General features: G+C 33.7%; 1 protein-coding gene across 3 annotated transcripts in view; it reads left to right on the forward strand.

The window, feature by feature from the left end:
- The window catches only part of LOC107737215 (Nance-Horan syndrome protein-like), a 57,951-nt gene that overhangs the window by 5,955 nt on the left and 34,732 nt on the right, over nucleotides 1-17,264 (forward strand). For 2 of the 3 annotated variants that reach the window (XM_016548664.1, XM_016548666.1), the window contains exon 2: nucleotides 10,536-10,559. The exons of the other annotated variant lie outside the window; for it this stretch is intronic. In XM_016548664.1, coding sequence (XP_016404150.1) covers nucleotides 10,536-10,559 — 24 coding nt within the window. The remainder of the gene's footprint in view (nucleotides 1-10,535; nucleotides 10,560-17,264) is intronic. 3 annotated transcript variants of the gene reach the window in all.

Genomic DNA, 17,264 nt, shown 5'->3' on the forward strand with positions numbered 1-17,264 from the left:
GCCCACCATTAGCACACACACAATCTTAGAGAACAAGTCTACCGTGCAATGCCTCAGGTCAATATAAGTATATACATGCTTTTACTTTTGATGTTTAGATGGTGTTAAGCTTAGGTTTTGATCTAACATCCTACAGTTTGATAAAGATGCAACTTGCATGTTATTTTTTGAACTAAGGTCTACCACACTGAATAAATAATATGTTTATGTTAGAATTCTAAATGCAGTATATCACGGAACATGCTTTGTTGTTTGTTAGATGCTTTGTGAAATGTGGGAAATTTGGCAAGAAAAAGACATGAAAAAACATGGCCTTCACTTTAATTAAAATAAATAACCCATTCACACATAATGTATCAAGAATAAAAAAAATTAGCATGTGAAAAAGTATATATATTTACTTTTTTTTAGAATGTAAAATGAAGCTTGTTCCCACCATGGAATAAATAGCTTAAAAAAAGGTAATTTCAACTTTTTATCTCACAATTCTGATTTTATATATATATATATATATATATATATAAACATAGAAACATAAATATATATATTATACATATATATATAAACTTATCCAGATAGTGACATGTAACCTTAGAATTCATAGGAAATAAGTCAGAATTGCGATATGTAAATTCATATTTATTTATAGATGTAAATTCATATTTAAATATTCATATTTTGCAGTTCTGTGTTTAGATCTCGCACTTTTGACTTTTTTCTCTGAAAAAAAAAATTGTATGTTAAAAAGACGCAATTACCTTTTTCATTTATTTCATTTATTTTTCATTATTCCATGGCGGAAACAGGCTTTTATAGTCTTGAGTTTTTGTTTTCAACTGAGCGAATCTTGAAAGAGAAATTAACCTTTATTTGCTTATTTTACTTCAACTGGCAGCAATCACACAAAAACATATGCCAGTCATTTGCTTGACTGCAGGAGCCATTCCTTAGTGCAAATTCTGCAAAGAAAGGCAAACTTCATGCCAAGCACATGCTAGTAGGTAACTTTAAGTGCAGTAAAGTGCTTTGTGTTTTATGTACGTGGAAATCATATTTATGCATTGATTTATATACTGTATGTTGCAACCCAAAACCTGAATTCCTGCATTTCGCATGTAATATAACAGTTTTTTTTACTCATGCATGCTGTAATGTGAGTTGTTCTCTAGTTCTCTTAGCCTTGGGGCTGGGCTGTCTCCAACATAGAGGTTCACACAATGGAATGGTAAGGAGTGTTATACCACTTCCTTTCAGGTCATTTAGAATAGAGTCCAGACAAAGGGCAAGTGACACTCTCAGGTTGTAATTTACTTAATATATAAGCTCAAGTATTAGGTAGGTTCAAAGAAAGAGGGAAAATATATTTATGGTCTAATGGGTGCTTTGGGTTAGTGTCAGGAGTTTTTATGCTGACTTGTACTTGTACTTTTCTTAGAAATGTCAGTCTAATCTCTGTAAGATATAACATAATTATTATCATAATTATAACATAATTATTATGTATAACATAATATATATATATAACATCATTATTATTTTACTGATAATCTACCAGTAAAAGTTGGAACTCATACAGGAACACATACATACATATACACATATTTTTATATTTTCCTCATTTTAGAATAAATAATCAAAACTATGTTTTGAAAATGCTTCTTAAGCACCAAATGTGCATATTATAATTATTTCTGAAGAATTATGTAACACCGAAGAGTGAGTAATGGCTGTAATTGTAAAAAAATATTCCAGAATATTGATGTTTTTACTGTATTTTTGATCAAATAAATGCACCCTTGGTGAGCATAAGACATAATCATTTATTTATTGTATAAGTGACACCCCATACTGTCACTCATTCAGACACCTGGTTAATGGCAGAGTTTAAATCCTGACCTCATGAATAATTAGCAAGACCAGCAGGTCCAGCGTGAATCATTGTTTCTTTTATCGCCATTAAATATTCATAAACTAAGCGTATACTTTGAGGGAAGTAGTAAAGACTACAAAGTTGATGTGTAGCAGACTGGATCTTACAGCTTTCACTGATACTTTGTCGAAAGACGAAATTAAACCAATGGATTGTTCAACCATCAGTACAACAGTGTATTCATCTTTAAAAAAATAAAATAAAATAAAAAATAAATATAATAGCATTTACTATCTGTCCTGACTTGTTTCGAGTGGAAACCCTCCCCCGCATTCTACAGTACCCCCATCCTAAAAGGAAGAGCACATCGAGCACAGACACATAATGAAGTCAGAGAGCACCTGTGTATGTGGGTTAGTAGTAGATGCCGCATCACTCTGCCAAGGCACATGACTGGTTGACTTGCAGCAAAACATAGCTGTTCTTTAATATTTCAAGAATGTTGTCTTGGCTTATGTTTTACCTGTGTTTCATTCAAATCTAACGAGGTAATGAAGGACAGATTTTAGAGCTTAGAGAGTAAACCCAAGATAGTTTCACTACTGAATGAAATATAACTATATTTATAATCATAATTTCTCTGCCATGTTGGATTGATTTTTTTCACTGAGCTCATTGCAGTGCAATCTGGGTTTTTAAACCGAACAATAGACCTATACGTTTCCTTTTGTTTCTCTGTAAAAAAAAAAAAAAAAAACAATCAGTGAAAATTTACATATTTAAGAATGCAGGTGAATAGAAGAGCACAACGAGGATCATAAAGTCAACATTTTTTGCTTTCTGCCTTCTAGCCCTTTCAGTGCTCTACTTTTTCCCTTATAGTTGGTCTACTTCTGCGCTTGACAGTACTTTTAATGTTTAATGCACTTTGATTTTCACTGGAGACACATCAAGGCTCTCTATGAGGCCTGTCTGAGAACTGTTCATTGTGATGGAAAAGAAAGATCTTAACACAAAGCCTCAGAAATAAAGGTTGTGCTGAGAAACAGTCAAACTGGAAGTATAATGTTAGCTATATGGTCCAAAACAGTCACCATTTTGATTATACTGTCATTTCTGTAACGTTTTTATTTTAAGGTTCAGTTCGCCAAGTTGCACCAGACACCATGTCTGAAGACCCCTAGTAAATATATTTGGCACAGTAAGCAATTATCACAGTTTCCACAAATAATTCAGTTTCAGGTTCATTCCTCAACCTAAATGCTTTCAGCCTTGCTGAAAGAAATGTATCCTATGAAATATATATAAAAGGACAGAACCATTTCTCAGTTGGGGATTCGCCATAACTCAACTATAGGGCTGTTTGTGTCAGTTTCGGGTTGCTCTCTGAAGTAATCACAGCAGTAGTTCCATTTTACATTTTAGGTCACGTCCCATTTTTAACGGGGTAGCTGAGATGGGAAATGGCAGCCTACACTAAAGGGTGAAGGTTTGGCCAGTTTGCCTCTGCTGGAAGATTCGGTAGTTACACCATTCTGGGGGCAAAACCAATCTTCCTCCATTGATGGTCCTAAAATACTTGTCATCTTCATCTTTCGTTTGTTTCTGAACAAGTGGGGTTATATACTTGCTATATTGGTACATTTCTGAAAAATAAACCACATTATGGGGACACCCCCACATATAAAAAAATTATTTATAAAGAGATTAAATAATTTCTTATGTCATATCTAAAAGTTATATTTTCTGAGTAATTTTTTTGTATCTTAGGTTAGTCTTTAGTAACTATAAATAGCTCATATTAAGAGCAACAGACCAGGGAAAGTCCCAACAAGGATATAAATACCTCTGAGACAGGTCTGAATAATCCCACAACCTTTAACCAATCACCAGCTGAAAAAATGAAAAGTTAGTGTTAATATATCACATACAGTGGTGTGAAAAAGTGTTGGCCCCCTTCCTGATTTCTTATTTTTTTGCATGTTTGTCACACTTTAATGTTTCAGATCATCAAACAAATTTAAATATTAGTAAAAGATAGCCAACACTTTTTCACACCACTGTATATGTCAACAAAGAAATGACAGCGAATTAAATCTCTTTACCTACGGCAAGGGTGCTGATTTATATAACCAAATCTTGTGCATCCTACCACATACCTATATAAAATTGTCTGGCGAGGAAGTTTATAGCAGTAGTTTATAGGCTAAATCATTTATTCACTTTTTCTTTTGATAAGTGAGAATTAGAACTAGATCGTTATGCAAATTAATTGCTGTTTTGACTCCGTTTTGACTTATTGTTTTTTCAAAGAATCAGTCATACAGGGAGAAACAAATTGACTGTTTAAAATCAGAGCTGCTGATGCTCAATCCATGATTGAACCACTATTTGGTCAGTTCTTTACAATGAATTTGTTCAACGTGTTTGAGAAATCTGAATGGATTTGCGTTTCAGTCTCTGAATTGTTTGGAGTGTTTCCCACTCAGTAAACAGAAAATGGAGAACAAAAAGATTGGTAGATGAAGTGGAAATTTACCTACAGTGAATTAAAACCAAACCTACAAATGCATCCTATCATCTGACATCAATGAAAAAGCTATTTATTATGGCCAACGTTAGGTCTCTATGAAATCCGTTTGAATTTTTCTGGATTATGTTTTTTTTTTCTGTTTTTTATTTTTCTGGATTCCATTTTAATGGTTAAATTAAAGTTGATTAATCAAAAAGCATGTCTTGAAGTCATGACACTCATACAATTTAACAGCAATTTATTAAAAGTTTTACAAAAATAAAATTTTTAGGGCCCCATGAAATATGTTTTTTTATGATTTTATAATTTTTTTATCTTGTAATAAAATGAAGGCATAAAACATTCATTTATTAAATCATTTTTTCTTGTAATCCAATGAAAATTAAACCCTTTCAATTTTTTTGGCAAACAAAGTGCTACACAACAGGTGTACTTTTAAAAATAAAACATGGAAGAAAAATTGTGTGATTATTCATTAAACAATAAAATTATTATTAAAACTTTATTACTAGAAGTAGTAGTAGTATCACATTAAGATGTACATTCTACTGTACAAAATTAATATTTTTGTCACAGTTTCTTCAAGTTTAACCAGACTTTTATTTTGGCAGGTTGCCGTGAAGAGTTTTGTTTGTATGTATATGATATGACAACAGTTTTTCTAAAATGAAACGGCCAAATGCTTATAAAGTGACTCTCAGAGCAGCTCTGGAGACAATGTTCATGTGTTCACATCCTCATTTAGTGAGAACAGCGCAAGCATCACACGCGCTTCAGTATGTGTAGTAAACGAAACTGCACGTCTGTGCCATTCATTCACACAGAGACACGCAGAACGTGCAGGCTTCAAGTCTTTTTGCGGCTTAATATTCACAGACACTAGCCCATATCACAATTTGATTTAAGTGAACAGACCTACCTTTGATTTATAGTCCAAAATTTGGCAAATTCTGTGACATTCCGCGTTATACTGTAAATTCCATCTTTATGACTGGATTCCGTGATTCCGGCCTTTTTCCGCATTGCAGAAATCATAGGGCCCTTCAACACCTGCCTGTGTCACTTGTGAAGGACTCGGATAAATACAGAGTTCTGGCATGAAACTCTAGATGGCGCAGTCCGATAGGTCTAACTCAATCTGACTTAATGACATCATTATCACATGGCACAGCTGATTGGTTCTCTCCTGTGTCGGTAGCCAATGAGCTCGCTGCTCAACATTCAAATATATGACTAGTGCTTGCCGTAGCAGTTGCAGCTTGCTTCAGAAACACTCCAACTTCCCCAGCTCCACCTGTATAGATCTGCTACGAGGTGATTAATGTATGCTATATGGGGGTTATTTCATGTATGTTATATTTGCAGCAGCAATATTTCTTACATGCTCACAGCAGCATGTTGTGGATGTATTGGCAGTAGCAAGTCTCGGTACTTGCTCTGCCGCAGCAGCAGTGTAGCAGATCTATTCCGCCAAGACCAAATACATTAACATTGTCATGTACATTACCATGCCAATCCCCCCGAGAGTTGTGAGAGTTGTCATACATTTTATACAAAACGGTGGCATTACCATGTTTTTTTCAACGTTCCTTGGTGTACTAGGTGTACTATGTGATACATGAATATGGCAGTTATTTAATACCATGGTATATATCAAAGTTTATTTGTTTATGTTTATTTTTGTTACTGGTAATGCCAGTTTATGAATCCATAGCATGCACTTTGCATCTCAGCTGTTAATGTCTATGGTGACAAATGGGGCAAGTAAGCAATGCATATTAGGCCGTTTTTCCAGACAGTATTTTGGTGTGTAAGTGAATCTCACTGAAGTATCTACACATGTACCTATGGATTGCAAAACATCATGATCTTCACAATGAACTCCATGATAAGATATGTTGTTAGTTCAGACGGAGGGGAAGCTTCTGGCCTGGACCCGCTTGGGTTTTTCTTGCCTGTGTTTACATTCAGACTATAATCAAGTCTTCTGCCTGTGAGCTGCCAGTAATCTCAGCATACCTTTGATCACACCGCTGTGATGATGAAACAAGCAGAATTCATACATGCGAACAGAGAGAGACAGAATTATGTTGATATGCCCTTATATTAGCTTTTTGATGATATTCTGTCAGATTACTCTGGAATGTCTGACTCCATTGTCAATAAATTTCTTTTTATGGCAATGTTCAAGAGTTTGGGTAATTTTTCATACCTCAAAAGGACACCTTGGGAAATCATTAACCACCTTCCTCGATGCACTGGATGTATGGATGGGTTAAACTGCAGTTCGACTCGGGCTGGCGATCTGCCCAGACTGAGAACTGCTCTGCTCCGCAGACAGTGAGAGACTTGTCTGTTATAACTTCTGAATTCTGTCTATGACTTTTAGTCATATATTAGTAATAAAACAATGGCTTGATATTTTTGTATGTTATTAACTATGTGTTTCATAATTTTTGTGTTGTTGTTGTTGTTGTTTATATACTTGCTCAAAAGACATTAAATATATATAATTAGTGAAATGTATAATGTTCATATATGTTCCTGTATGGGAAATGTGGACTTTTTTTGTGCATTTTTTTAGGTTTGTGCCCACTCAAAAAATACCATAAAAATAAACCTTACCAGAGAAATATTTTATGTAAAAAAAAATAGGACAACTAGCCCCTATTATTTTACTGTAAGAAAAATAAATAAATAAACATTGAAAAATGGAAAGTCACCAGTACCTTTTCCGTTTAGTTTATGGACATTTTCTTCAACCCTAAAACACAAAAGAATGAAATGCATAATTCAAAATCTGGGTAAAATACCTGTAAAAAAATCTATGCAAATACTTTATTATTTATTTTATTTTGTTTATTATTTGTTTATTTTGACATTGGGTTAATTTCAGTTTCCAATTTCAGACAGCCAGTAGCATAAATTTGTGACACTGTAATAAGCTGTTTACTGGGGAATTGACTAGTTTTTGTTGTTTTTTTTAACAATGGCAGACTGAGAGGTGAGCAGGAAGCCTAGTAAAAGTGTTTGCAAAACTGGTTAGATAACAATTATTTTTACAATTTCATTGGTTTTGCTAGTGGCATAGAAATTACAAAAATCAGTGGGAATCCTCACTCTCTCAGTGACTGAAGGAAAAGCTCCTCTGTGTTAGAGGAACAGAAGGAGAAGTGTTTATTTGACTGCTCGTGCTGCAAGAGAGGGCTCGGTCTCAGAGAGACAGAGTGAGGGAAAACAGAGAGGAAAAACTTGGCTGATTGAGTTGCCCTTATATTAGCTTTTTGATGATATTCTGTCAGATTACTCTGGAATGTCTGACTCCATTGTCAATAAATTTCTTTTTATGGCAATGCTCAAGAGTTTGGGTAATTTTTCATACCTCAAAAGGACACCTTGGGAAATCATTAACCACCTTCCTCGATGCATTGGATGTATGGATGGGTTAAACTGCAGTTCGACTCGGGCTGGCGATCTGCCCAGACTGAGAACTGCTCTGCTCCGCAGACAGTGAGAGACTTGTCTGTTATAACTTCTGAATTCTGTCTATGACTTTTAGTCATATATTAGTAATAAAACAATGGCTTGATATTTTTGTATGTTATTAACTATGTGTTTCATAATTTTTGTGTTGTTGTTGTTGTTGTTTATATACTTGCTCAAAAGACATTAAATATATATAATTAGTGAAATGTATAATGTTCATATATGTTCCTGTATGGGAAATGTGGACTTTTTTTGTGCATTTTTTTAGGTTTGTGCCCACTCAAAAAATACCATAAAAATAAACCTTACCAGAGAAATATTTTATGTAAAAAAAAATAGGACAACTAGCCCCTATTATTTTACTGTAAGAAAAATAAATAAATAAACATTGAAAAATGGAAAGTCACCAGTACCTTTTCCGTTTAGTTTATGGACATTTTCTTCAACCCTAAAACACAAAAGAATGAAATGCATAATTCAAAATCTGGGTAAAATACCTGTAAAAAAATCTATGCAAATACTTTATTATTTATTTTATTTTGTTTATTATTTGTTTATTTTGACATTGGGTTAATTTCAGTTTCCAATTTCAGACAGCCAGTAGCATAAATTTGTGACACTGTAATAAGCTGTTTACTGGGGAATTGACTAGTTTTTGTTGTTTTTTTTAACAATGGCAGACTGAGAGGTGAGCAGGAAGCCTAGTAAAAGTGTTTGCAAAACTGGTTAGATAACAATTATTTTTACAATTTCATTGGTTTTGCTAGTGGCATAGAAATTACAAAAATCAGTGGGAATCCTCACTCTCTCAGTGACTGAAGGAAAAGCTCCTCTGTGTTAGAGGAACAGAAGGAGAAGTGTTTATTTGACTGCTCGTGCTGCAAGAGAGGGCTCGGTCTCAGAGAGACAGAGTGGGGGAAAACAGAGAGGAAAAACTTGGCTGATTGAGTCACAACAGAGGGAATAGCCGTAATTAAGACAGACAGACAGAGGGAGAGAAATGAGAGAGGGCTGTGATGATGACAGTGTATCAAAGCTGCAACTGTAAACAGGGCTGTTGTATTTGAGTCCTTTTTAATCTACAGTAGGAATGAATCAATGGCAGTCAGTGTGCAGAAACTCTGTATGTTGTCAACGGACCTCTTATTTTATTAGAAATTAATATTTCCTAATCATAATATTTAAATCATATTATAGTAAAATATTTTAGTATAATATTTATGTTTATAGTATAATATAATATGATAAATGTATTATATTTTGATTATTATGATTATTATTATTATGAACTTTTAATGAAAGAGTCCAAATGAAATGCTAAACAAATAGATGACAGTCATGTCTAAAATAAAATACTAATATGGGACCGTGTGGCAAATGACCTCTTATTTTATGTAAAAAAAAATAATAATAATTGTGTGTGATTTTTAACTTTTAAATGACACTTTAATGCTGACTGATTAAATTAAATGAACTATAAAATAAAACATTAAAAAATTTAAAATGAATATTTTTGTGTAATTTTTTGAATGACACGAACTTTTGAATAACACTTTGAATAATGCTGGCTTAAAATATAATAAAACATGTAAGCTGTGTTTAAAATTAAATATTAATATTTAAAGTGCCATTTATTTACTATGGACTGTATGGACAATTGATCTCTTAATTCATGTAGAAATTCATATTTTAGTGTCAATATTTTTCTTTAATACTGGCTTAAATATTATTATATTATATTATATTATATTATATAGATGACAGTCATGTCTAAAATAAAATACTAATATGGGACCGTGTGGCAAATGACCTCTTATTTTATGTAAAAAAAAATAACAATAATTGTGTGTGATTTTTAACTTTTAAATGACACTTTAATGCTGACTGATTAAATTAAATGAACTATAAAATAAAACATTAAAAAATTTAAAATGAATATTTTTGTGTAATTTTTTGAATGACACGAACTTTTGAATAACACTTTGAATAATGCTGGCTTAAAATATAATAAAACATGTAAGCTGTGTTTAAAATTAAATATTAATATTTAAAGTGCCATTTATTTACTATGGACTGTATGGACAATTGATCTCTTAATTCATGTAGAAATTCATATTTTAGTGTCAATATTTTTCTTTAATACTGGCTTAAATATTATTATATTATATTATATTATATTATATTATATTATATTATATTATATTATATCATATTTTAAAACAAATCACTGTCCACTGAATGTTTTTTTTCTTTGGGCCTGGGCAAGCTTTCGTTTGCTATATTTATCCCTTAACAAAAAACACATGCCACTTTGAGAATGGAAAGTGAGCCAGAAAAACAACTCTGTCTTATGTAATAGTCCTAAACTGAGTTTTGTTTTCTGTGGGACTTTTAGAGCCTTGGAGAATAAATCTCTGCAAGTTTTGACCATGTCCAAAAGCCATTGCACTGTACAGTACAACATTATAGGGTGTGCCTAAAGACATGGTACCAAATTACGGCATCTGTTTTACGATATTCCAGAAATATTCATGCTGACCCGTGACATTGTTATTGTTTTTTACCCCACACTTTTTAAACACAAATGGATTGGCTGTTTATTTTACTTATAACAAATCCCTTGTGTCTTTTCTCCTCGCTGCTCAGGTTTTAGGAGAAAAATCTGTATAGGTAAGTTGTTTGTCAAGTGTTGATGATAGTATTAGACTCTTTTCTGTAGTAAAGATAGTAGACCCCCATCTGTAGTTCATAGGTGTACGTATATGTGTGTGATTTGTGTGTGCATGTGTGTGTGTGTTTGTGGTATTAAACCACATTATTCTGTCACCAGATTGCCTTTGGTAAGCATCGTACAGTGCTGTTTTCCTAGTCTGAAGGACAGCTGCCCATACTGTTCCTGAAAGACACATCCTGGAGGTCACATGGTGTTGACATCATATCTGGACAGATATAGGGATATCAGCATGAACAGATCAAGAGCAGCTTAAGTAGAACAGACACCAAAAGCAAAGCGCAAAGCCGAGTTCATTAGTTCAGGAATTACCCACTATTACTCCATTACTGGAGCACAAATTAAAGCAATCTCCAGCCAGGACGTTGAAGTGTGCAGTCCAAACATCCCCTGCCCACGAGTCAGTGTAGATTGTCTTCTTTGACTTGTCCTCAATCTGAGGTCTATTCATGAAATGCTTCACCAGAGGGGAAATAACATATTTTTTTCCCTACTATGTCAGAGCAAGCAGGATACAGTCTGGTTGTTCATGCATTATATTTATAGTACATTTACAGTACCGTTTAAAAGTTTTGGGTCAGAAAGATTTTTGAAAGAAAGTAATACTTTTATTCAGCAAGGATGCATAAAATCGATTTAAAGTGATGGTTACAACATTTTCTGTATTTCAAATACATACTGGTGTTCCTTTTAACTTTTTATTCGTCAAAGAATCCTGTTTTCAACATTAATAATAAGAAATGTTTCTTAAGCAGCAAATCATATTAGAATGATTTCTGAAGGATCATGTGACACTAAAGACGGGAGTAATGGCTGCTAAAAATTCAGCTTTGCTATTACAGGAATAAATTACATTTTAAAATATATTAAAATAGAAAATGGGTAATTTAAATTGTAATAATATTTCACAATATTACTGTTTTTACTGTATTTTTGATCAAAGAAATGCAGCTTTGGTGAGCATTAAAAAAAATCTTACTGATCCCAAGCGTTTGAACAGTATAGAGTATGTGAGTGATTATTGGTCATTAGCATAAAATAAACCTCTACTGGGTGGTCAGGACCCCTATATTTATTTTATTTTATTTTTATTTAATGAGATGAGATGAATGAGACCATGCAGTAACACGAAAGGTACTAATACAGTTATTTTGTACATTTTAATTTCAGTCAGTATTCAAAAATATTTGACCAGTAACAATCTATTCCAGTGAGCTGTGTATGTCTAAATAATTTCACAAATCGCTCCCAAATGGACTTCGGCTTGTGTGAATTTGACATCATCGAGCAGTTGTGGAAAAACTTGTATGGTCTTTTGTTACTGATCAGTGATTAGAGATCAGTGATTAGATTAGCTATTTGTCTGATAATTCTTTAGGAAGGGATTTGGTCAGAGACAGCTGGCCCTAGATCAGTCTGTATGAGTTTATTTTTGCGTGGTCTGCTGAGTGGGCTGATATGTCGTGTGCTGACAGCAGTAGTGGCGTGCTGCAGTGCTGTAGGCTAGTGCAGCTGCTCCACTGGACAGTGTTAAAACACTGTATGCTGGAAACACGCTCACGCTGCACCTTACACATGAGGATGAAGAGCCAAAAAAGAGATGCTGAATAAAATATACCACCTAGATCATACAATTACAAATTAGAGCATGAATATACAGAATGAATATAGCCTCATTTGTCTGATAGAACCAGATCTACATCCACTCTATGATCAGGTAATTGAAAGTGACTATTTTTACTCAGTTAAATAATTACAGCTATGCCAAACTGCAATTAACTTGCCTTGTAATTTCCACTTGGTTCCCCCCTGCTTCACTCAGTAGTGTGTGTCATTGTGTGCGCAAAAATATACGTGCGCGTGTTCATGGGAATGTGTGTTGTATTTAGGACGCTCCATTTTGCGTGAGGAGGGGCTGCATTACTCTCTCTGGGCGTGAAGTGCAGATCAGCCATATGGTTTTAATAGATCAAGGCGGGTGATCCTGAAACTAACTAAGGTCATTATATTTCTCTATCTGTGGCACCATCTGCTGTTGCTTTTGCCCGTTTGTTTATCCTGAATCTCCAGATTTTAAAGCACAGTCTGACCGACAGGATAATTATTACATTGCAGCTGTCCTGCTTCACAAAAATGTCACTCTTGTACTGTATAAAAGTGACATTCAAGCGTCATTCTGGTACCGTATTGATTTACCCAAGGTTAAACTGTTAGGGTTATAGGTCTTCATTTATTCACAGTCATGTCTTCCCAAAACAGCTACTTGTATCCGACACAAAAAGAGATGTTTGGCAGAATGTCCACGCACTGCTCATTTCCATACAGTGAAAGTGAATGGTGACCAAAAATGACAATAAAAGTACCATAACAGTATTTCACATGAATTGTGTTCTGAAGCCATATGATAGCCATACGATAGCACCAATCAGAATTATTCTTTAAAGGGGTCATATGATGCGATTTCAATTTTTCCTTTCTCTTTGGAGTGTTACAAGCTCTTGGTGCATAAAGCATAAAAATCTGTAAAGTTGCAAAGACTAAAGTCTCAAATCCAAAGAGATATTCTTTATAAAATTTACAACCACGCCTACCTAAAATGGCTCGTTCTAACACGCGAAACTACTTTGTTTGGTCTTCCAAAAGAGGACAATATCCGCTTCGTCATGCCCCCACTGGATGCTACAAATGCCTCGTTTGTAATGGGTTTTAATGTTTTTGTCTCATCGCTCCGGCCGGACGGGGCATCATCACAATATGGCAAGCGGCGTAACATTTCCTTCACACGCTTGAGGCATTCGGCCAATCACAACGCACTGGATAGCTGGCCAATCAGAGCACACCTCGCTTTTCAGACCGATGAGCTTTGTAAAAATTGACGCGTTTCAGAAAGGCGGGGCATAGAGGAGAAACAATAATGTACAGTATGTGGAAAATAATGTGTTTTTTGAACCTTAAACCGCATAAACACATTTCATTACACCAAATACACAAAATAATGTTCTTTTTAGCAACATCATATGACCCCTTTAAAAAAAAAATCTTCCCATCTGGCATAGCTCCTAAAACTTATTTGGATTTGAATATTCTACCGTTCAATTTTTTTTTTTTATTGATCAAAAGTGACAGTGAAGACATTCATAATGTTAATTTTGTTACTATTTCAAATAAATGCTGTTCATTTAAACTTCTATTCATCAAATAAAAATAAAAATCACAGTTTCAACAAAAATATTATGCTGCACAACTGTTTTCAACATTGATAATAATAATTTCTTGAGCACCAAATCAGTATATTAAAATTCAGCTTTGCCATCACAGGAATAAATTACATTTTAAATGTATTCGAATGGAAAACAGTGATTTTAAATTGTATTAAAATGCCACAATATTACTGTTTTACTGTATTTTTGATCAAATAAATGCAGCCTACAAGAGACTTTTTAAATTTGAAAGAAAAACTTTTTAAAATACTACCGACCCCAAACTTGGTAGTGTACATATTCAAATTTGATGTGTCCCAATCATTTGACATCATGATTGGGACACATCATTTCAGTCGTTAGATTCAGGAGACTTGAAATATAGTGTGCGAGTTTTATGGACTACTGTTATCATCCTTTCTTTGTCATTTTATACAATGTAATTATTGTGCATCTTCTGTTTTTCATCATTCAAAAACATGTTAATACCCAAAAATTGCGGAGGCTTGTGGGGAGAAAGTCACAATAGCAGCATTTTGGGGCTGCATGATGAAAGTCTCTACATCAACTTTTTCTTTGGCCTGTATATGCGAATTTTAGAATTTTAGCAAGGCTAGATTTCTTATTGAACGTAATGAGAAAATGACCAGCAGTTATAGGTCCATCTGGAATACTTTTGTAAAAAGTAAAAAAAAACATTTCTAGTCTTTTTGCAATGGCTTATTATTTTGCCATTTTGCTTTGACCTCAATGTGGAAGTTATAATGAATGCCTTCTCTCTGTACATTATGCAGTACTTGCAGTTGTTTTTTAAAGGAATCAAAGAGAAAGTTTTTAAGGCGAAGGTTGAGAGAGTGTGTTTGTTTTTTAATTTCAGTGCTTGTTTAGCAGATCTTCATTAGCATGAGGCCTTTGGGTGTCTTTTGCTTGTGATTTGAATATAATAACAGTGAGCAAACCACAGAGTTAAAGGGCTTTAGGGTTGCTCTGCCTTTCTGCGCTGACCTCTCATTAGGTAAGCCAGTTACCAGCATGGGCTTGATCCGAGCCACGCAAATCTCCAGATTAGACGGAGGCGATTGAGCGTTCTGATCAGATTATTCTTCGGGGTCTATGGCACTGGATTGGGCCTTGTCGCAAGCTAATTATCCATAGCTCATGTGAGCAGGCTTTGCGTATAGAATGATCCTTGGAGCGCTTTGTTCCATTTAGATTTACCAAATTGATAAGGAAGCATTGTCATGTGCCACAAGACGTACACACTGAAAGCTTCTCTAACGTCAATAGTGTGTAAAGACGTTTGGGATTAGAGCATAAACTCAGTAATGTTGAAAGGATTGAGTAGATTTTGTTCTCCATTGCTTGCTAAGATGGCTCAGCCATAAATCAGTGAGCCAGTGTTATTCTTGTCCTGTATTCGGAATTACTGATGAAAATGTTGGTTAACAAAGGTTTTTTTTGCCAAAATTAATGAAGGCTAAAATGCACATCACAATGATAATTAAAAATGATAATTAAACTGTTTTACTTAAAGCATACTGTGATCAAGATACTGTATTTTAATTTTAGGAGTACTCAGTGTATTCTGTTTATGCTGAAAATCTTTTATAGGTTTGATACGATTAAGTTACTAAATAAATCCAAATGTGTGAAAATTGTACTAAAGTTTGTTCTGTTACAATTTGACACATTTTGCCATTTTGCACATTAGTCTAAACTATAATGTTATTTAAATTAAAATGTCTGAAATGTGTGTGTACGATTAACAAAAATGAATGAATATGACATGAAATACTGACTCCATTTAAAGAGCATTTTTATCAAAAGACATAAGATGAAACATAACAAAAACATAAAACTGTAAAAATAATTATTTAAACTAAGTGCAGTCAACTGACAGGGATGTGTAAATACAATATTTTATTTCTGGAGCTCAGATTTTCACACATTGTATTTGTTAATATTTAATGTTGAAATTTTGATTAATTTGATATGGTTAAATTAATTTTAAAAAATCCAAATGTGTGAACATCTGACTAAATTTTAGTCTGATACAATTTGATGTACTTGTCATTTTGCACATTAGCGTCAACTAAAATGTTATTTAAATTGAAATGCCTGTGTAAAATAAATGAATATGAATAAAAATATTGACTTCATTTTAAGAACATTTTAATCAAAGGCCAAAAACTATAACTACTGTAAAACAGAAAACTGTGTTAAAGTTATGCAGTTAACTGACAGAAATGTGTACTTCAGAAACAGGTTTTTACACATTGTATTTATTTATATTAAACATATGTTGAAACATTTTAGATCTTTAATATGCTTAAAATAATAAATAAAAAAATCTAAATGTGTTCAAATTTGGCACATTTGTCATTTTCCACATTAGCCTCAACAAAAATTTTCACACAGTTTAATTTGTTTATATTAAATATATGCTAAAGTAAAAAATATTCATATACAAATATATTAATATTTGACTGAAGTTTGGTCTGTTAAAGTTTGACACACTTTTGTCATTTTGCACATTAACGTCAACTTTAATGTACTTTTTGTTGACCTAAAAGTGTGAAAAACAGAAAACTGTGTTAAAGTTATGCAGTCAACTGACAGAAATGTGTACTTCAGAAACAGGTTTTTACACATTGTATTTATTTATATTAAACATATGTTGAAATATTTTAGATCTTTAATATGCTTAAAATAATAAATAAAAAAATCTAAATGTGTTCAAATTTGGCACATTTGTCATTTTCCACATTAGCCTCAACAAAAATTTTCACACAGTTTAATTTGTTTATATTAAATATATGCTAAAGTAAAAAATATTCATATACAAATATATTAATATTTGACTGAAGTTTGGTCTGTTAAAGTTTGACACACTTTTGTCATTTTGCACATTAACGTCAACTTTAATGTACTTTTTGTTGACCTAAAAGTGTGAAATGTGTGAGCGTAAAACCAAAACTGTAAAAATGAACGCTGCAACTGACAGGAATGTTAGTTATTTGACTCGTATTGTAGTTCTACGTGCATGATAAACTGCAGAGACTGTGCCATCAGTGTAACAAAGATGTTTTGGGCTTCACTGAAGCTTGTGATTTTAATTGTGGTGTGCTTTTCTCCTGGGTTTTCATTCATCATTCTGTACTCAATCCGAACAACGTGTGTCTCTGACACCTGGAATTGAGGCTGCAGAGACTGGGAGCCTGTTTTTCGGTGTGTTTGTTGCCATGTCCTCTGGGGACTGTTTTGTCTCCCTGTCTTTCAGCGGCCTTACACATGGCTAGTGTTGTTGAGGGGCGTCACGGAAGGCCGAAGGGGGCAGGGGAAGGCTGGTAAAGGGCCTGGGATCTTTACAAATGCTGTCAAGGTTTTGAATGATGAGAAAAGAGGCTTGTGTGGGGGGGGGGGGGGGAAAAAAGCGGGGGGGAG

This window comes from Sinocyclocheilus rhinocerous, unplaced genomic scaffold, assembly GCF_001515625.1.
Source record: "Sinocyclocheilus rhinocerous isolate Xijiao unplaced genomic scaffold, SAMN03320098_v1.1 scaffold1275, whole genome shotgun sequence".
NCBI classification, from domain to species: domain Eukaryota; kingdom Metazoa; phylum Chordata; class Actinopteri; order Cypriniformes; family Cyprinidae; genus Sinocyclocheilus; species Sinocyclocheilus rhinocerous.